Source organism: Prosopis cineraria, unplaced genomic scaffold (assembly GCF_029017545.1).
Source record: "Prosopis cineraria cultivar Desert tree isolate PC_DT_omini unplaced genomic scaffold, ASM2901754v1 PC5, whole genome shotgun sequence".
Classification (NCBI taxonomy): domain Eukaryota; kingdom Viridiplantae; phylum Streptophyta; class Magnoliopsida; order Fabales; family Fabaceae; genus Prosopis; species Prosopis cineraria.
In genome coordinates, this window is record NW_026555336.1 from 37735196 (window position 1) to 37758105 (window position 22910).

Sequence of the window (22910 nt, forward strand, 5' to 3'; positions counted from 1 at the left end):
ATAAAACCATGACGTGTTTTCTGATCTCGATAATCACCAGTGGTGCCATTTCTTTGGTGCCCAAAAATAGCATTAATATATACTCCCTTCTTTATTTTTAATTAAATTTTATTTTTTAATAAATTAATTAATTATTTTTAAACTAATACCATCTTTTTATATTTAATCTTCTTTAATAAAGTATTTTTTTAAAATAAATATAAAATGACTTATTTATTACAAGCTCTTTTGATAAAAGCACATTTATTATAGGGAGAATTTTAAATAAAAATAAAGAATGTGACATGATTACTAATAGGTTCCAAAAAAATTTAAAATTCTTGTTTAATTCACGAAATAAAAGTAAAAATAATTTTAACTGTAAAAAGATTAAAGTGCCCTTCATTTGTTTGTTATGCAAAATAACTAGTTACGTTATTAATTTTTTTACTTCACTTATTAATTTATCAATATCACTTATAATTACATCCATTTATCAAACAAGCAGTAACATTAGTTGTTAATTTGCTAAATTTATTTATTAATTTATCAACATAAGTTGTAAATTACAAGACCTATCAGTAATTTACAAGTAATGTTAGTAAATTAACAAATAAGGTTAGCAATTTAACAATTGATGTTACTGCTTATAATTAAACTGATGTTAAGTTTAATATAATTATTAATATGTCAACTCATGTAATTTGTAACTTATATTAGTAAATTAACAAGTAAAGTAAGAATATTAATAACTAGTGATTCTGCATAACAAGTAAAGAGTATTTTAATTTTTTTACATTTAAAATTATTTTTATTTTATTCCTCTAGATTTAACTGAAATTTTAAAACTTTTTGGGACTCACTAGCAATTACATTACATTCCTAATCATTATTTGAAATTCTTCCTTAATTATATTTTAAAATATTAAAAAATATTTTAATACTTTTAAATATCTAGCCTCGAAAAATATTTTATATTTTTAAATAAGGGGAGTATATTGCTTGCGAGAAATCACTCTTTTTTGAATAAAAATCAGGAATATGTTACGAATAAAGCGTTGTTAACGCAATTAAAATGAAATACTATTTTACTGCTTTTCTATTCAATGAAATATTTCGTAATCTACTTACCGAGAAAAAAAAATTCACTAGATAGATTAAAAAGTATTTTAACAATTTTAATGCTATTGGCACTATTATCCAAATAAATATAAATGCCAATTCCCTTTCTATGAAATAGTACCAATCTCCACAAACTTGAGGTGAAATTTAAATACGAGACGGTGTGTGATAAAGATGGTTTAGGTGATAATGATAGGGTGTTCCCTTGAGGGTAAGCAAATCCTTCCAACTTTGCCTTTGCTTTGGGTTACCCTGTTGGAGGGACCACACAAATAAGACCTAGACATAAGGACACTAGCATAACAACAATATTTCCTGGTTTAAACTCCCAACGCTCATGTGACCAAACACACTTATGCCTCAATTTTTTAAATAATTTCCACAGTAAATTACACGTTGCATCCATTAAATTCTATTCAAAATAGATTTAGATTCCACATAGAGCATGAGAAATGAGTTGTCAATAGTCATGAATTGTACGATTTTTTATAGATTACACGTATTAATATTAATATTAATAATGTTTATGAATTGTACGATTTTTTATGAACTGTACGCCAATATGTTTAATATTAACAACACATGTTTTTATTTCAAAACGTATTTTTAGTTTAATTTTATTTTTTTACTTAAACATTCGCCCATCACATCAAATACACCTATATTCATGGCTCATCCAACTTAATAAAACAAGTAAATTAAAGTTAAATTAAAATATAAACAGGATTTATAAAATGCACATTTTTTATATACTTCCTCCATTCAAAAATATAATATATTTTTAATAAAATCTCACCTCAATAAAGTAGTTATCTATTTTCAAACTAACCATATCTTTTCATATTTACTTTTATTAAACACCTTACAATAAATATAAAGTCATTCATTAATAGAGTATTTTAAAAAAAAAATAATTACACATTAAAAGATTAAAAATACCTTATATTTTTTTAAAAAAATGATTTATATTTTTAAACGGAGAGAATATAGTTTTTACCACCATGTTTATGTGTAGTTTAAATTCAAAAAGATTTATTTAATTGAGGAAGAAAGATTTTAATACAAATACAAAGTATAAATAATTAATAAGACTTGGCTCTTATGGATTGCTGAAAGTATTACTTCTAATTCTATTTATAAATTACTTCCAACATGTTTTATTAGAATCAAGAAAAATCTTAAATCTTATTAATTTTATTTTAAAATTTAACAAATTTTTACCTGTGCCTTCAATAAATATTCTAAAATTTTATTATTAATATTTTTATTTAAAATATTTAATAAGAGTAAATATATAAAAAATATTAAAAATTGATAAATATTTTATAAATAAGATTTTTTTTTTTTTTTCTCCTTATGAATAGAACAGGACAAGAGTAATATTCTTACATGGCAAAGATGTACGGATGGTTAGGTTTTCAAAATCAGAACTTTGAATGGTGGGTTTGGACATTGCACCCCCCTGATGTCTCTTCTTTTCACATTGGGGACTGGGATGGTAATAAATAGCAGTATTGTGTTTTTGTTTTTAATATGAAACAAGGCCATGGAAAAGAGAAACCAAAGTACCCTAAAAAAGCATTGAAAATAGAGAAAGAGGAGAAAAGAAGAGACTTGAGGACACATTCTCAGAGATCTAGTTGCTTTGCCTCGCCTGAATGACAACTTTAGTGTCACTTTTCAAACTCATTATTATATTATAGCATAATGTTTCACAACTTACGTTTGTTGGCTTGAAAAGTACAACATCAATAAAGTTAACACATATATGGTCTGATCACCAACACGCTTTACCGGAGATTTTGAGCTTTAGTCTTTGCAAAATGTCAATATATGGCTTTAAAATATAACATTTTTATTCATTATAATATTAATATATATTTTTTAAATTTCATGTAATTTTAAAAAGTTCATAATTTATCTAGAAACAATCTAACAACAATAATTTTTGAGTTCATTATGCTTATTCTTTCCTTGCAAGCAAGTATTAATTGGTCGAGCAATCCAATTTGGAGTAAGCTGTGAAGGTGGACAAGACTAGAAAAGATTAAGGGTATGTTTGAAATTATTTTTATTTTATTATTTTAAAAACTGGTGTTCTATAGAACATGTTCTGAGAATAAAAAAAATAATGAAAATAAGTGTTTTTCTCATTCCCTCTTGTTCTCCAAAACAATAATTACAGAATACTTAAAAGTTATTTTTATTTTTTTATTCTCCAGAATAATATTTTATTTTTTGTTCTCCAAAACACTTTTTGAAAACACGTTACCAAACAGATTTTTTTGTTCTTTTGTTCTGGAGAATAGAAAATTGTTCCCAAAACAGGTTTCCAAACAGGCCCTAAAGTTCTACTGTGGCTACTCTCTGTTTTTTTTTTTGGCCAGTATTATGGCTACTCTCAAAAAAAAAAAAAACAAGATCCATACAACTGAGGTTCGTGAAGGACGAGGATTAGCTACATTCGATCTCTGTCCTCTAGGGTGCGAAGGAAGGAAGAAGCACTCAATTTGCTGCGAGATTGCCAATATGCGGAAGAGATCGAGGCGGACCTGTTTTGTGAATCCAAACTGTTGGGATACTTTCAAAAGCCTCATCAGAGAGGATTGATGACTTCATTGGAACTTTAGAAATGACCAGACAGGTTCCTTGCGATGTTCTTTTTGGTTACACTTGTTGAGGAATTTGGTGTTCAAGATGCAAGCACGTTTTTTCTGATGAGGTCGTAATGAAGTGAGGCTTTATGAGGTTTGGGTAAGACTAGTTTGCAATGAAGTGATGCTCAATGTGGATGAATCTTGCAAAGAAGGTGTTGGTAAGTGTGGAGGAGTGGTGAGAGACTATAATGTTCACTAGGTATGTGGATTTAACGCTAATATGAATAACTACCATTCTACTATTATTGAAGTGATTGTTATTGTTTTTAGCCTCTAGTTATACTGGAAGAGGAATCTTCATAATATTTAAATCTACACAAATTATACAAAGATGATTAATCTAGTTATTAAAAATGATATCACCCACCAACCTGTTAGAGATATTATTAATCAAGATAGAATGTTTTTCTATTAGGGTTGAAATATTGGTTTAAACTTTATATGTAGAGAAGTTAACGCTTGTGTCCAATTGTGTCCATTTGTTGGCTATTCGATAGGGCACAGAATGATTTTATATTACACTATATCTTTAATTTACTCTACCTAATTGTATGAACGTGGTAAATGATAAAAGAAAATTGTTCATGTTAGACTTGAGCTATTTGTAATCTTTCTTGATTATGGTTCAAGATTCATTCTAGAATGAACAATACCACTCCCTCCCACACTGTATGCCAACTTTTACCTCTCGTTTTTAAAGCAAAGCAGTCTTCTCATTTTGCAAATAATAATAATAATAATAATGATAATAATAATAATAATATCTCCAAAAATTTCAACACTCTTCTTTTCTTTCTAAAAGATATACAACTCGTATTGTCAAAAAATTAAAATTAATGACAACTCTTCAATCTATCACTAATTATGGATATTAGCGGTGAATTTTCTGTGATGGATTAAAATATATCACTAATTACATAAATTAGTGACAAATTAGTAATGAATATAAGTTGTCGTTACATTTTCATTAAATTTATAAATGCAGTGACCTGTTTAAATTTGTCACTAAATCTTTATATTAGTGATAGATATTTTTAAATTAAAAAATTAGTAAAAAGAGTTTAAATATTTTATAAAAATAGGAAATTAATAATATACATAGAGATATTCGTATGAGAAATATTAAAAATAAAAATATTAAATAATTACATAAATAAATTTTCTCTTATTATAAGTAAAATATATAATATAAAATGACATAAAAATAAAAAATATTTTTTATTTTATTCTGTAAATTCAAATGTAAAAATAAAATTTTAATCATATAAAAATATTTTAATTAAAACATAGTTAAATGATATATAGAAATATTTATTTTCATAAAAGACGATAATTGGTATTAAACAATATATTTATTGTCTGATAATATACTTATTTATATATTTTTGTGTTAATTTGTGTTTATATATGATAATATATATTATCAACCTATTTAAATAATAATAATATATTAGATATATACAAAATATATTAAGTTAAGTATACGTGTTTAATTAAGTAATATATACTCCCTCCATTTTAAAAATATAAGGTATTTTTAACTGAATCTCATACCAATAAAGTAATTACTTACTTTCAAACTAACCTTATCTTTTTATATTTATTTTTATTAAATATCCTATAATAAATATAAAGTCATTGTCAATAGGGGAACTTTTAAAAAAGGGCAATAATTACATCTCAAAAGATTAAAAATATCTTATATTTTTTAATATCAAACTCCTCAAAAAATATTTTATATTTTTGAATGTAGGGAATATATATATATATATATATATTTACATATTTTTTCATTAAAAAATATAAAGCATTTTTTGAGGAGGTGAATGTTAAAAAATATAAGGTATTTTTAGTATTTCAAAATGTAATCATTATCTTTTTTTCAAAAGTACTCATATTGATAATAACTTTATATTTATTATAAGATATTTAATAGGATTAAATATGAAAAGATATGATTAGTCGAAAAATAGGTCACTACTTCATTAGAGATAGATTTGATTAAAAATACTTTATATTTTTAAAAAAAATGAGTATTAAAATTGAAAGGCCGTTATAGTTTAACTAAAAAAGGTATATACGAAAATAGAGACGTTTTAAGTTCAAGACAGTCATTAATTTAGTGACAGATTTTATCATAAAATTTGTGATGCAAATTACATCGTTTGTCATTAATTTCTTTTTGTTTTTTTTTTTAGTTGTGTCCAACCTTACTATGATTTTATTAGGATAACAATTCTCGAACAAACTCTGTTGAAACGTGCGTGCGTAATGAAAATGTTTTACAAATTCATTAAATGACGGATATTATAAAAAAGAAAGGCTCTAAAATGATCCATATTTTCTGATAATCCGTATTTTATAACGAGCTTAAAAGAAAAATATTTCTCAAACAAACTGTCCAAACAAATATACCAAATAAAATTGTCCTCGTAAATTGAATACTCTATCATCATAAAAAAATGTTTGGTATGAGGAAAGACAAGCAATGGGGAGTAAGTGCGTGTTTGGTTTTCAGTTCATCAAAAGTCAGTTTGATGAAAGTTCAATTAGTAAAAGTCAGTTTGGTAAAAGTTAGTTGTTGTAATGAAAATTGTGTTTGGATATATTTTTTTAAAAGTTAGTTTGACAAATTGAAAATTGTTTGGATTAATAAAAATATATGCTTTCGAAATATGCTTCTAAATATAGAATGATCAAAAAGGACATTGATTTATAATAATTTATAATTTTTATTATATAAATATAATATATTAAAAAATATGAAATAAATTTAAAATAACATAAAATTTAAAATATTAAATAATAAGAATAAAAAATAAAATTTAATATTAAAAAATATGTAATAATAATATACTCTCCATCGTCACGTCATCCTCGCCATTAACATCTGAACTGTCTCCACCTCAGTCATGGCCGAACTCTGCTTTTGAGACATTACCAGCACAACAGAGGAAGCTCAAGAAGGGCCGAGATAACAGCAACAACAAGCATCCCATGTACAGAGGGGTTCGAATGAGGGCGTGGGGCAAGTGGGTGTCAAAAATCTAGGAGCCCAGGAAAAAGAACTGGAGCTGGCTTGGCACCTTCGCCACGCCGGAGATGGACGACCTTCACCTCATGAGTTCCTTGCCCTGATCTGCTTCCAACTCTCTAATGTTTAGGCTGCTACAGCTAAGGTCGCTGTCATTAAGATATTTAATCCTCTGACAAAGTCGCTCTCGTTTTCCTCTTCGTTGTCGTCACTGGCAATGTCCTCTTCCTCCTTTGGCAACCTGTCCACTTCGGACAAACGAGAGGTGGAGAGACAGTAGTAACACGAGATGAGAGAGCTCTTGGCCAGAAATGTAGCCACCATCGGTGAAGGAAGGAGAAGCTTAGGGAGGGAAGAGATCCGGATTTGTGATGGCAGAGGAGAGGTGAAGGAGAGAAGGAGAAAAGATGGTCGAACGGTGGACTAGCGGCGGATGACCGAAGGACACAAACCAACAACAAAGGACGAATAAGACTGATGTATCAGCTACACGAATGAGGATCGATGAGGGAGTGTGGGTGATATGTATTAGCTGCAAAAATGAAGGGCATCAAGGTCAATAAAATTATGCACCAGCCATAAATATCCATTTCAACTGATTACGTCTTGAAAGCAACCTAGAGTAGCTTTGCAAATTTCTCCATCTCAAACGTTTTTGAAAGTCAGTTTGGAAAGTACGTTTTACCTGAAAAAAGGAAGCCAAACAACATTTTACATTTGAAAAGTTAAAATTTACTCTTGGGATGTAAACGTGATCAAATCCAAACACACACTAAATTCTTTAAATTGCAATCTATCATCTTATTTTTAAGGGGTGTATTTGTCTTAAAAAAGTATGGCTTTCATCGTGGCATTTTATAACAACTATACAATTTTGTCATCGCTCAAGTCAGAGGATGATAAAGTTATTAAATGCTCCCTCTGGTGCATTTTATTAGTCATATTTTAAAAAAATAAAGTGATTCATTTTATAAATTATTAAAATAATGGTAATGTTTTTTTAAATAAAATGTCTAAACTACTCTTAAAAGGTAAGAGAGAGAAAAATAAAAAAATAATATTATATAATTTATTTATTTTTTTAGGATTATGTTTGTAATTTTATTAAATTTTATTCTTTGCACTTTAATTGTATTGTTATTAATGAGGTTGATAAAAATAATTTATAAATAAGACTGAAGAGAGTATTCTTTGTTGGAAAGGAAACATCAAAAGACAAATTATACACAGTATATAATTTTATTGAAAATACTGCTCCTTCCTCTTGTCCTATATTTAAAGGATAGAGATTTTTTTTAAATCTTATTTGTAATTTTATGAATTATCTCATTGAATTTTTATTATAAATTTTTGAAAACATTAATCATTTAGTTCCTATAACTTTGATCAAGTTGTAACTCAGTTTTTACAGTTTTTAATTTCGTTATAACTCAATTTTTAAACTTTACTTTTTATAATTTAGCTCTTATAGTTTTAACCACTTAAATATCAATACTTATATTTTAAAAATAAAATTATAAAAATTAAAAATATTTTAAACTTTTAATATTTATAAAGATTAAAAGGGTTTAGTAATTTAAAATATTAGTAACAACTTTTAACATAGTTTCAAATTTTTTTAAAAAATATAGAGATCAATGTTTAAGTTATTGAAACTATAGAGATTGGGTTACAATTGAGTCAAGACTTTGAGATTGAGTTATAATGAATCAAAGTTTAAGGATTGAGTTATAGTTGAGTCAAAACTATAAAAACTAAATAATTAATTTTTTCTAAATTTTTTCATTTGATCTCCATTGAATGTCAAAGAGAAAAAATATACTATTAAAGTTTGTATAGAGGTACAGTTAATAAATTATTAAATTTTTAGATAGAGTTAACAAATTTTAAAATTTTTTTTATTTCCATAAAATATATTAAAAATATTTTATAAATAAGATTAAAGAAGTATGTCATCCTGAAACTTTTGGCTCCATATGTGGATCACAAATAAATAGGACGAACTTATGCTAAGCTATAAGCCTGGTATATCAAAATTCTGTTACCGCATACTTTATTGAAGGAAAAATTAATTATTAAGTTTCTACAGTTTTGATTCAATTATAATTCAATATTTAAATTTTAACTTATTATAATTTAATCTTTATAATTTTAATTCAGTTGTCACCAATCCTTGAATTTTACCTCTTGCAACTTAGTCCCTATAATTTTAATTATTTAAATATTAATCCCCATAGTTTAAAAAATAAAATTATAAATATTTTAAACTTTTAATATTTATAAAGATTAAAAGGGTTTGGTAATTTAAAACATTAGTAATAAATTTTAAAATAATATTAGTCTTTATAATTTTATTTTTTTAAGATATAATGACTAATATTTAAATAATTAAAAATATAAGGATTGAGTTGCAAAAGTAGGCTAAGTTATAACTGAATTAAAATTTTAAAAATTGAGTTACAATTGAGTTAGAATTATAAAAGTTAAATAATTAATTTTTTTCTTCTTTGAAATATATATTTTGTAGGGCCAAGATATATAAAATAGTCATGTAAAACAATTTTATTTTATAAAATGTGTGTGTGTGTGTGTGTGTGACGGAAGATACGTTCTGTTAAAGAAAAGGTTTTGTCGTGCCTCCATGGGAAGCATTCTTTGCTTAAAGAGAGGCTAGGCCCAGGGAATAAAGGGAAGAGACGCAAAAAACATTCGAAGATTAAAGTTAAAGCACGACATTGATTCATCAGAAACCAAAGCGCCCCCGGGGGGGGGGGGGGGGGGGAGGAACAAAGAAACCCACCAAAAAACACACACACACACACACTAACACACTAACACATTTTAAGAGGTTTTATAATGTTGCCTTCTCACCTGCTACAGGGAGAGTTTGATGTGTTTTTTTAACAAGTATGAGGAATTATTACGTATAGTTTATCGATTGTATAATTTTTTTGTTTAATTGTTATACTCGTATAACTACTCAATATATGCTGATTGTCTTTATTTAATAAAAAATTGCAAAAATAACATTCTTTTCTACGCATGGGTGATAAATTAGTTAGAGTTTTAAAACACAAGGCATTTTTTTAAAAAGCTTTTTGTCTTAATTTGTAGTCCTTGTGTTCAGATTATTTTAATGTTCTATGTTGGTTTTTCTTTCATTGCTCATGGATATTTTCATATTAAAACAATCCTGTTTTAAAGCACAGTCTAAATCTAAGTGCTAGCATTTTTTTAAATAAAAATTTAAATTTTAACTCGTTACAATTTAAGGGACTAATTCATTCTACTAGATCTAATATCTATTGGTTCATTTTTGCCCGCATGCTGTTTATTGTATATTGGAGTTTGTATATTCTATCTCAGCTACTAATATGAATTTTTCAGCAACCAAAAAAAAAAAAATATCGTGAACGAACAGGATTGAATAAAAATTGAACAGAACAGTATGAGACTAAAAGTAGAAATTTTGCTAAAATTTTGAAGTGATTTTTCTGGCTCGATCGCCCGTATATTACAAAACATGAAACGGGAAGAGAGAAAACAGAAACAGTTACAACAGAGGAAGATGCAGGTGGCAATGACAGAGACACCAAAGAGACCAAGGGATTTTCTCAGACCTTTTACTTAGGATCCAACTTGTAGCCTCAATCTTTGTCCTTTTGATGAGATTGAACATAGATCTCCCTTCTTTTCTTATTTCCATTTTTATTCTTTTTTCTGCGGCTGATTCGACCTTTCATTTCTCATCAATCTTATCCTTCTTTTTCCACTTCTTTTTTCCTCCTCTCATTTTTTCCCAGTATTTTATAAAGCCGGAACCTGTAATTCTACTCACTATAATATCACTTCTTCAATCAAAATGTAATTAAATATGTAAAAAAAAATATATAGCAGGTATTATTATTCAGAAAGTCGGCAACTCATTTATAATATGGACTATGAAGCCTCGTTTCAAATTAAAAATTCAGAAAGTCTTACATACATAATACATATACTCCGCCCATTCTTTAATATAAGTATCAATTTCAGGTTCATTAAAAAAAGATAATTATACTTTTACAAAAATACGTAACTTTTTAATTTCGTCCAACTTCAACATTAATAGTTAATAATTATAATAAATTATAGTTTAGGAATTTAAATTATAATAAATAAATCGGAGTAAGATTTAAAAACATTAATTAGTCTAATTTTATTTCATATCAAAAAGAAAAAACTCTTAAAATTTACCGTGTATTAGAATTGAAGAGGTACCTTATTATATATTTTTATATGTATGAAAAAAGGGACAGCAGACAGCGTGGGGATGCAATGCGGGTTCACAAAATGAGGGGACGTGAGAGTATTTTTGGAATGACATGTCATAATTGTAGGGCAGAGCAGAATATTTCCCACACTGCTGGAACTTTTGTCTCCTTCCAGGTTTTCTTTTTTTAATCTTAAACAGCCTAAATTCCCTGTTGTGCATGGCATGAATACTATTTTAATTCATTAAAAACATAAAAGAAAAATATAATTATCAATTCTTATAATTTTCTCATGTTTTATTATTAGTCCGTACTTTTTTTCAACGCTGTAAGTTATTATAGTTTTTCTCACCAGCAACGTTAATCGTTTTTTAAATTTTTGTTAATTTAAATTGCCAATTCATTATATTTTAAACATGTTACTATCATTATTAATATTATTGTTAGTTACACATTAGATAATCTAACATTGTTATGAGTGCAACATCATCATCACTCTACACTCTAGACATATTTAAAGGTAGAGGAAATAATATTATAAACAAAAAAATAGAGGGACTTAAAATACTAAAAAAAAATACAAAGATCAATAATAAAATATTATAAAATAATAAGATCTAATAATTATGTTTTTTTAAAATAAATTTTGTACCCATTTTTCAAATGAGTTACTTCATCTGCTCCAAAATATAAGTATTTTCCCACCCAAACTTAGTTAAAAATATAAACAATTTAGAACACGCAAAATAAAATCTCCATTTTACTCCTTGTAATTATTAACTTAAATTATTGTATAAGTTTATCCCCCACCTATCACGAAGTGCATTGGTAATTGATATTAAAAAATATTTTTTTTATAAAAATGAGTACTTTATTGATATATAATTTTTTAAATATATTTTGAACAGAATGAAGGACTTAATGGTAATAGATTTGAGGGAGATTGGGAGAGGATATGAAAATTTAAAAAAAAAAAAAAACAGGGCCAGGGACTTAATACTAAAATTTGCTCCTCTTTAGCTTGGGTCTGGTTTTGGGCGTATCTCTGCAACTCATGCATACATATTTCACTGGATTATTTTTTAGATGTAATTTATATCATATTTTTTTTAGCTGAATCCATTTTTTTTTGTTGATAGCTAAAATATTAATATTAATATTAATTTTAAACATTTAATTTATCACATGTACATACATGAGAAATTTATAGGAAAAAAAAACTATTTACAAGCCATTATCATTAACAATGCCATTCTTAATAAAAAGAAAGAGAGAAAAAAGGGGGCTCAAATCCATGGCCATCCCGCATCGAAAAGGGAACATAATTGCTATCAATGAAGTGCGCACCATCACCTCTTCTTTTAAATTTTGTATAATACCAATATTTTAAAAGCAGAACCGGTTAAGACACTAATTTAAGGATTAATAATTAAAATTATAATTGAATTGTGATAACATTAAATTGATAATGAACAAAATATTTTGTTGAATGTAATTAAGACACTAGTTTAACGATTTTTCGGTCCAACCAACTGCATCAGCTTGATTTTCAATATTATGAATAATACAAAAATTGAACCAAGTTCACGAACATAAAATTTTACAAAGTGATAATTAGAATATTAATCATGTTATTTTTTAAAATCCTATAATTAAATATCATGATGTGGGGGAGTGAACTGTGTGATTTTGAAGTGCGAAGCTAGGCGCGTGTGCGGTTAAACAGCAGTAGACTCCAAATAGAAAAAGGAAACATGTTGAGTAACCGAGGAAGAGAATGAACAAATCTGATGAAAAAGACAATGATATCAAAAGTGCATAGTAACTCGTCAAGTTTAGAATAATATGATATTTTATTCATTCTTTAATCATAATCAAACACATGAAGGTTAAAGTAAGTTCTGCAAGGGAGCTTCATTTGGCTAGCTTCGTGCATAGGCAATCATAATATTAAAGTTGTAATTAACCCTTAGCATGCAAGTAACATAAACCACTCTCTTTTCCTACTCCTCTGTTCATGAATATAATTGTGTGAGAGAGAGAGAGAGAGAGAGAGAGAGAGAGAGAGACCTTGACACGAGTTTTAGGATATATTTTAAAACTTCATCCATGCTTTCACGTTATTTCAATATCAACGGGCTTTCAAACGCATATTTATGAAGTTTAATAATTAAACGAGTAATGATATTTATGATTGATAAATGATAAATAATATGACTCTGTAACTAACTTTATAGTTTAGATGTGCACTTTCTTATGTACTGCATAGAACATGTGACTTTCTAATTTTCTGTTAGACATCTTTTCCAATTACATCAAGTGTACATTATAAAACGAGCTGCATTGTTCGTAATTTATGAATTGTGCAATCTAATATATACTTTATATTTTACAGATAAGTTATCTTATATGCATATCACGAAAATTTTGAGAGATGCGCAGCAAATTACAAATTTACATCAGGCCCAAAAAAAAAATTGAAAAGAAAAAATGACAATTAAATCTCACTGACTGTATAAATGACAATCAGGTTTCTTTAAAATGTCATAATTTTTTTGACGTCTCTTAATACCTTTATGACATTAATGATTTACATTGAAAGTTATGATTTCTTATTCAATTATGATTCACAGAATAAAAATTATAATTACTTAAATACAAGTTATAACTGATTATTTTTAGAACTTGAGTTTCAATGATAAAAGAATTTTCACGTGAGAAATTATAATTTTTTATTCAATTATTCTGATTCATGTAATAAGAGTTGTGGTTACTAAAACAAAAGTTATGATCGATTATTTTAAAAGAAAATTCACATTAAAAGTTGTGATTTCTTATTCAATTTTTATAATTCACAAAATTTTGTAATTACTTAAATGAGAGTTGTGATTATGAATTATTATTTTAAGAACTTGTTTATCAATCATAAAATAAATTTTATGTGGGAAGTTATGATTTATTGTTTATTCTTTACAATTCATATAATATAAGTTGTGATAGGAAAAATGGAGATAGATCCGTTATGTTTTATTTTAAATAAGAAAAAATTTAATTATTTAAGCTAAACTCATTAATGTCAGAAATATATCTAAAAACTTGAAAAGAATCATAATATTGTGAGAGACTTAATTATTATTTATATATTTTGATTGAGCTTTATAGTCATCTTCTCGAATAAAAGTTCAAATCTTGAATTTTTTTTAATTAAAGACCATTCAATAAATGAAAAATTACTCTAAAGTCCCATGTAAGTATTCTAACTATCCCAAGTGGCCTCGGACATGTGGCGAAAGAGAGTCCTACTAAATGCACAAATAACTATGAAGTCCCTTGGGATTGGGCTGTGAATACGATTTTTTTTTTTGGTGAATTGCCCAAAATGCCATCACTCACTTGGCTCATGCATGTTGTCAATCTCGCGCATCCTCTCTAAGGTCATGTCCACCCCTCACTATTTGTGAGGTCACTACAAGTTTGTCCTCTCTAGGGTCATGATCTGCTCCATGAATATTGTTGCGATATGGTTTTTGGGTAGCAGGGTGATAGTGTTGACAATGAGAGTTCTTGAGGCTAGAGCTTGAAGCCTTACTTCTTGTGTTTCATCTTCATTAGCGGGATACGGAAGCTTTCAAAAGGAGGAGGAGGAATGGAATCGAAGAGAGGGTCAAAGGAATTAGGGAGCATCACGAACATTTTGATCAATTCACAAAAAATCTCATGTACAACAAAGTTTTAAGGGACCACACAACCATTTATACACTGGGTGGGACTTTTGAGTAGTTAAAATACTCATAGAGGACTTTACGATAATTTTTCCTTTAATAAATATGATGTCTTGTTCATTGTTTTATGTTAAGACAAAAAACATAAAAAATCTTGAGTTTTTAAAAACTTAAACATAAAATTTTAAATTTGAATTTGTGTAAAGGTAAAAAAGATTTCTATAATAGTTATTTTTAATTAGATCCAAAACCATACGAATATAATATAGTTTGATAGTCATATAAAAATAATCTTAAAAGAAATATTTTTTTTTAGCCTTATGGTTCTTCCCTGTACCAACCAAACTTCCCCGAAGAATACCATTCTTCACAGTTTCACCAATCTCAATAAATTGGAATTAAGCATTTTAGTTTTTTGAATCTGATTAATAATATATTTTCTTTGTTTATGAAAGAAATCAAAGAATAATCCTAGCCTCCTATATAGTGTGTCTGTATTTTTAAATTCCGAATGGACGGATAACATGATGACAAGAGAGCATATGCTTGACGGGATGGTTCTTAACCTGTACCAGCCTGTAACATGAAAGCCAATCACTTTCATCCACGTAGGCTACTTAATACGCACGTTAGAGATCCCCCTCTGACGCATCGAGCTAGACATGTGGACCCAAATGTCCTCTCGGCCCTCGACCATTTGTTCTCGCTCCTCACTCTTAACGGTTTCTCGCACACGGACAATACTCCTTTTCCGTCTCTTAACGTCCCCGACCTAACGCCGTTAACTCCTTCCCATATAAATACCTTCATTCTTCCCTCCCATCGTCTCTTTTTCCTTGGTTCTTCGTCCGTTACCTGCATCAAACCGCTACTATCGTATCCCACTTTGTAATTTGCACATTTTCTTGATGAATCATTCTGTTTCTTTTAGAATTTCTCGGTAGAGCTCGGCTTTTTTGTATGTAGTTGGTAGCTAAGGTTCTCCACGTGGAAGCTTCTGTCATTTTATCTATGAAGGAATTTCATCAGCGACGTTGGGGGATTTTGATCGTTAACGCACTTGTTAGGTCAGTGTAGTGATTTAGTTTTGGACGGTTCTGCTCTGTAAAGCTAGCTTTGTAGCTGTAAAAAAAGGCTAAGTTAAATTCACAAACTCATACCGCCATTTGTTTAGTGTCTCTGGAGCTGTTTACTGCCATTGCAGTTCATAAAAGGCAGGTTTAGCTTTTAAATCTCATTTGTCTTTTCCTTTTCCTTTAATCTTTATTTCTATGATTAGTTTGCATCATCATTAATTCAAATGCGTTTCAGATCCTAAGCGATTTGATTACATTTAAAGTGATTTCTCATTTACTTCAATTGATGATAACGCTTGTTCTCCCTCCCTCTCTCATCTTTGTTTTTTGTTTTTTACTTTAATTTAATTTAATGATACAGAGCTCCTTTGCTGGTGGCTTTAAAGGACGATGGCAATGGCAAAAGGTGAACGTGTGCTGTAGATTTTGAGGTTGAAGCATCGGAAGAAAAAGCAATCTGAAACCAGAAGACCGAAACATTTACTTGACTCTGCGTGTGGCTGTGCTGAGTCTCAGAGGGACAAAGAACGAGAAGCAGTTGAGGTTTCCTTGGTAAGTCGTTTTCGAATAATAATGGCAGTATTAAATCCCGCTTTTCAGTAAAGCAAATAGCAGTGTGGAAGTTCTTCCCTCTTCCACATTCTAATTTGCATGTTTCTTAGCCTCATCTCACACCGCTTCCATCCTCCGACAAACTTTGATTCCGATCCCAAACGGATTTTGATTTTTCTGAATCCCAAAAACACAAAAATGTAACTAGTAGTAGCTCCTTTTAAAAAAAATAAGTGAAAAAGAAATTAATCAAATAAGCCACACAGTTTCTCTCTCAAGGTCAGTGACTCAGTGGGTCGCTTTTGGGCATCTCGGTGACCGAGGATTGATGTGATTTACACAAAAGATAAAGAGAGAATGAGGGGCATAGATTAGTGTATTTTACTGGGATTTTGGGGAGAGCACAAGGGACGTGTCAGAACCAATGCTCGGGCACACTTCAGTTTTTAATTTCAATTTAAGCAAATTATTATATCACATAAAAAGCAAATCGGTGTAGGAATGATTTCATATCGTGCATAATTTTAAATCTGCACTGGAGAAATTCACGATTGCAGAGACAAAGCAAGTTTTCTACTAAGTAAATGCACATAGCCACAGTGTGCTTGGCGGAAGGACCACGTTGAAGACTCCTTCTCCTGTATTGTTTCTCTCTACTTTTGATTGTTGACATGTTTTCCTTATTTGGGTTTTGGAGAAGGCTTTCGCTCTACTCTGATCCCAAGCTCATAGAAGATTGCTTTTCCTTTTTCTCTTTTGCTGGGACCATTTTATTTCCCGTGAAGATAATAGATCGGAACTATACTTTCTTTCTAGTTGCATTCTAACTTCTTGTATCTGTGTTGTAAGTTCTTTATTTCGCTGCTTTCTTTACCGGCCTAACTATTGCCATTACTTACCGCAAATAGGTATTACCTGCCACTGTTTTATTCAATGAAAATGACTGCCTCCACCTATCAATTCTGTCCTGAATGAATAGGATGTACAAATTGTTCTATAGCCCATTCAAAGCTAATGCTACGGCACTGCAAAGTGCCACTCCCCCATTTTTTTATCAGAGAATATAGTAATTCTTTAGACCCTTATAATGAACCATAAATGCTTGTTTTAGTGCAGGAAGAAGAAAAAAGGTTGTAAAAGTAAGATGTTTACATGCATAGCGTGTACAAAGCAATTGGCGGAGGAGAGGGAAGTTGGAGGAGGAACCCGTGAGAGTGGCACGCCGAGTACAAAAGAAGCCGTCAAAAGCCTGACGACGCAGGTTCTTAATCCCACCTTCTCTTTTTTTGCCCCTTCGGCTACGATCTTTGCTTTTGTAGCTTCTTTTTCCATCTTGGTGAAAACAAACAAGATCATAACCCCATTAGGCCATTAGGGTCCTGACATGGTGGGGACCACCCTTGAATCTTTTTCGTCCACGTATGACCTATTACGGCCTAAATTAATCTACCACACGGATACACTCGTATTTAGGCAAACATTGTTTTTGTTTTGGAGGAATGACGCAATTCTATTTTGGTCCCATTTGCTGCTCTTGATGGATGGTCCACTCCTATCTATATGTCTATGTATATCGGTTTATTTATGAGCATGTGGTGCCAAGGTGCTGTGACCTGACGTGACCATCATGAATTAATCAGCCCCGTCTAGTGGCTTATTCTTTGTCTTATAAGCCATTTACAACTGGGCCTGAAAGAGCAAATTGCATCGAATCAGTTTTAAGATTTAGGCAGAATTTCAAGATATTGGTGGGTTCAGGATTATTATAATTATAATTTCCAGTATCTTTTTACTGCCAAACGTGCCTAATTTTCACAACAGGCAAATATATTTATTAACAATTACTTTACTACTAGGTTGTACTACTATATACTTATATCCTGAACTTATCTTTTCCTCTCCTTTCTTTCTCATAAATGCATTTGAATAGCATGTCTTGGTCAAATCTTCTTAAATGCAATGGAGAAACAACGGTGACAACATCTTCCATATTCAACAGCTGGATTAATGTTGAGAAATCATGCCTGGCTCAGAAGGGCCTGCCATATAGTCATATCACCTGTGGCGTCCTTGAATTCTTGTCGACCGATTGTTTTTTCAGGAGTTTGGCCTTGTACGTTAATGAAAAAGAGAGAAATTTACATCAGTGACATCCTTGGATTGTTTTGTAACGAAAAATGTTTTCGACATAATCTCTTTTATCGATTTTTTTACCGTATTTTAGTGCACAATTTTTAGACCACTAAACATCGGCATCTCTTCCTCTGACACCTGCGTATTAATTACCTTAATCAATGTTGGGTGCAGTAATAAGCTCGACACAAGGCTATTAGCGAGGTAAGACATCTAGTTTGCAATATCAAAGTCGAGGCCTCTATGGAGGAACTTCTACATCCTTATCCCAACTGCAAGATATCAAAGGTCGCTGAAATGTATAGAAATATTGACAAGTAACTATCGGACCGAAATTAGCGAAGGGTCCTAAAATGAAGAATGGCCTTTATCGGAGTGCTTAGTTTGTAACTTTATATCAGCGAATTTATGAGATTCTTATAATAGACTTGACATCCAGGGATGTTGTCATCCACTTCTGCTTCTATCCTTCAGCAGTCCAGCTGTAAAGGTATTGCATGATGCTTTGAAAATGACCTAGCTTGAAACCTCTGAGGCTCTGACTTCATCCGGTTTCGTCCAGATTTACTTTTTAATACATTTTTCAGAAGTTCCAGATTTGGTTTCCCCACTCCTCATTGTGTTCCATTTATCACGCACTTCTCTGCTGTTATGTTCTGTTGTCATTCGAGGAGGACATCTCTGAGCAATTATTAAGCTTATTCCGTTCTCAGTTTCTCCTTTTCTTTCCTTTCCTTTTTTATTTTTTTAATTATCCTTGTTTTCGTCAAATTCGAAATCAACATGGTGCTTCTATTAGGGAGAATTTAGTTGCATGGTTTGTCTCATTTTAATTTGATGGCAAGTAGAAAAAACTGTTCACCTCGTTCTTTTCGTTTGCTGCATATGCTCATTCTTTTTTAGAAGCCTTTAACATCTTAGTAGGATATAGGAAAAGATTATTAGACAGTCTCCACAATAAAAGTAATTATGAGAGTCAATGGTCAAAATTTACTTAGACACAAGATTTATATGGCTATCCTGTACTCCCAATCACCCTAAGAATGGAATGCTTTCAGCACTTAAAAGTGGGCACGAAATGGTGTTTAGACCAAATGAACGGTAATAAAATGCGGCAAATGACAAGAATAGAGCAAGGTCTAGCGGTCCTATGTTAAATCTCTCTTATGTATTGCAAAAAAAAAAAAAAAAAAAAGGAAAAAAGGGTATGGCCCTTGAAAACAAATATCTCTATTTGTCTTGTAACATCATGTCATGTTTCTCCTATCTCACGTATAAACTTAGATAAGTTTTGTTCTAAGATAATGCTATTACAATGCCTTTTCATCTGTAATTATGTATACGTTGGACATGCTTCGATAATATACGTATATCATGTGTCTGTGTTGAACGGAGTGACTTGCACCCATTTTGCTTAATGTTCAATACTATCTTTTGTTCTGTTCTTTTTTACATGATCAGAGCTTCTAATGCATAACAACTGTGTCAATTATGTACTTGCAGATAAAGGATATGGCACTGAAGTTTTCAGGTGCCTATAAGCAATGCAAACCGTGCACAGGATCCAGTAGTCATAAGAAAGAGCAGAGACCTTATCCAGATTTTGATACCATCTCTGAAGGAGTTCCATACCCTTATATTGGAGGGGCAAGCTCAAGTTCAACCCCTGCATGGGACTTTATCGGCTCCCATTATCCGGCTGGTAGATCGGACCCGAGATTTACTGGGTCATTTGGTGGCGGCCGAACCCCAAAAGGACGCGAATCGGCTTCTGTCTGTGATGTAGTGCTGGAGAAAGAGGATGAGCCCAAGGAGTGGATGGCACAGGTGGAGCCAGGGGTTCACATTACATTTGTGTCTCTTCCAAATGGGGGAAATGATCTCAAAAGAATTCGCTTCAGGTAACTATAACTATTTCATGTAGGGTCGGCCTTAGTTTTCACTCACTGATTTACGAACTAAGCCATCAAAATTATAATGCTATAAAGATGTTCATCTGCTGAACTCCCTGTTCATTGAGTCGTCTTCTTATGCGGTTAATGCGAAGATTGCTTGTTTGTGATTGTAACTCTGGATTAATGCCCCAAGCATTTTGCACTTAAAACAGATTATTTTAGCTTCCTCATGCTAGCTTAGGTAATGCGGAGAGGTAGTATAGGTACAAATTTAGGTTTAAATCCTTGTAATTTGATTATAAAAGAAAAAAATTGTTACTAAAGAGCGAAAGCGTGTTTCTTGCACCCTTACTTTTCCACTCTTTCTATGAATATTATGCATTTAATTGCTTTAAGTTGAGAATTTAAATCCTTTTTTTAAGCTGACATTTGCCGAACCTTTTGATGGATGTCTCTTGACACTACCTTATTTGTAATGTGTTAATTTCTTGGTAGGATCTAGAGAAAAACTGGAAATATATACTTTCATCCAGTTCCATTTTTGAAGAATGTATACCAACGAGGCCTTGATCTTATTCAAAAAGTATCATAATGTAGTTATTGAAAGTATGATGTTGAAGCAAAAGTTGAAAAAAAGTTTGCGCTTGAATTTGCAGCCGAGAGATGTTCGACAAATGGCAAGCTCAAAGGTGGTGGGGTGAGAATTACGATCGAATCATGGAGCTCTATAACGTCCAGAGATTCAATCGACAAATCAACACTCCTACAAGATCTGAAGATGAGGTAAACTAACACGTTGCATTCGGCGTTATGTTTCAAGATTCCACTCCAAAACATGATGTTGGATAACAGATTTTCTGAGATATTTGTGGTAACACGGTCCTCTTTAAACAGCAAAGAGATTCTTCATACTCGAGACTGGGATCTGCAAGAGACAGCCCCATGGGGTCATCATTAAACAAAGAATGGACGCCAAGGAACTATCCTAAAACCCCAGGAAACAGAGGGTACTTTCCATCTGAATCTTCGGATCAAGGTGGAGGACCCCAATTCCACGGAGGGTCTTCATTTGAAGCATCGAGGACAACCACCTCTTCTAGAGATGAACCTTCTGTTAGCAATGGCAGTGACATGGAGACAGAATGGGTAGAGCAAGATGAGCCTGGAGTGTACATTACTATCCGACAGTTACTCGACGGCTCAAGGGAGCTTCGACGTGTCAGATTCAGGTAATTCTTCCTCCACCTTATATCTCAAATATTTTCCTCACATTTTATTTCATTATACTCGAAAGATCTATTATGAGCTGGTAACATTTTATGATCAATTCGTGTGAAGCCGCGAAAGATTCGGGGAGGTACATGCCAAGAATTGGTGGGAGGAGAACAGGGAAAGAATACAAGCTCAATACCTTTGAAGCCTACCTAAAAGTTGCGATCCCCAATTTTGTTTTCCGATTTCCAGACTGTAATGATACGACTCCAGACAATGGAGCGAGTCTTCACGTAACATTGAGTTTCCACCGTATTGACTGACCATGTCGCAAATGATGGATAATCTCTTGTAATGATTCCACTGGGCCTACTGGGATCGTTTTATCAAGTATAGTGGCTCTTGCAATTAATTATTACCATCTTGTTCATAAATTTACCTCATCCAGAACTGTGCCTCAGACTGTTGGCTGTGTATATAATATACTTTATCACATACATCACTCAATCTCTTTCCTTACCAGAGTTTCAATGTTCGCATTTTAAGTTAAAGCATCACATCCTCTTTACCATAACTAAAACGGTATGATATTAAGATGCTATTTGATTGCTAGAAGTGATGAGAGTAGAATGAATAATAAAAAAAGAAAAATCTTTATTTTAATATAATAATCTGTTGCACATTTATTTAGGTATCATTTTTTTCATCAGAAAACTCTCGGACATGTGAGAATCATCAAGTTTTGATCTTATGAATTAAATTATCTCATCTTAACGTATCTGTAAATTACCTCTCCTCCACGTATCTTTCCTTCACATTTTTTATTATTGTCTTAATTTCTTTATTTCTTTAAAGGTAAGACTTGTATATTTAATTTTATATATTTAATATGTTTATATCTAATTAAATTATGACAAGTAAATTTTAATACATTAATAAAATTAATAACAAAAATTTATTATAAAATAAATGTTATAAAAAAAGTCATATATCTTAATTTAATTAAAAACAAACATATCAAATACATAATGTTAAAAAATGTAATTTCTTTCGTAAATCACACCATCGACTCTCCTCATGCCCCTCTAATAAGCTCACCGGTTAACGATTCAACCGTTGGTATAAAAAACTCGGTTTCTCTTTAATCTCCATATCTCTTTTTTGGGCCAGAATTTACTTTCAATATCAAAGCAACTTGCTGCGAGTAAAAGTTTTTTTCCCATATCAAAGCTACGATTAAATACGAAAGAAAAACTTCCAAAAGAATACTATAATTAG

The 22910-nt window shown here is 30.6% G+C and overlaps 1 protein-coding gene across 5 annotated transcripts; it reads left to right on the forward strand.

Annotated features, from left to right (window-relative positions):
* Positions 1 to 15624: 15624 nt before the first annotated feature.
* Positions 15625 to 22163, forward strand: LOC129310986 (protein BREVIS RADIX-like). 5 transcript variants are annotated; one of them, XM_054952901.1, is made up of 7 exons: positions 15625 to 15831; positions 16202 to 16392; positions 17504 to 17653; positions 20029 to 20426; positions 21077 to 21203; positions 21315 to 21649; positions 21759 to 22163. In XM_054952901.1, the coding sequence occupies exons 3-7, from the start codon at positions 17537 to 17539 to the stop codon at positions 21835 to 21837; spliced, it is 1056 nt and encodes a 351-aa protein (XP_054808876.1). In that variant the 5' UTR covers positions 15625 to 15831; positions 16202 to 16392; positions 17504 to 17536; the 3' UTR covers positions 21838 to 22163. The 5 variants fall into 5 exon arrangements, with proteins under 5 accessions (XP_054808876.1, XP_054808877.1, XP_054808878.1 ...); XM_054952902.1 differs by having other exon boundaries at positions 17509 to 17653; XM_054952903.1 differs by lacking the exons at positions 15625 to 15831; positions 16202 to 16392 and adding an exon at positions 17215 to 17236.
* The last annotated feature ends 747 nt before the right edge of the window (positions 22164 to 22910 follow it).

What these genes read in the sequence shown, in the direction of transcription:
- LOC129310986 (XM_054952901.1), top strand. Translation starts at nt 17,537, where the DNA reads ATGTTTACATGCATAGCGTGTACAAAGCAATTGGCGGAGGAGAGGGAA. An exon ending in TCAAAAGCCTGACGACGCAG is followed by an intron (nt 17,654 to 20,028) that starts GTTCTTAATCCC and finishes ATGTACTTGCAG; the next exon opens with ATAAAGGATATGGCACTGAA. An exon ending in CTCAAAAGAATTCGCTTCAG is followed by an intron (nt 20,427 to 21,076) that starts GTAACTATAACT and finishes TTGAATTTGCAG; the next exon opens with CCGAGAGATGTTCGACAAAT.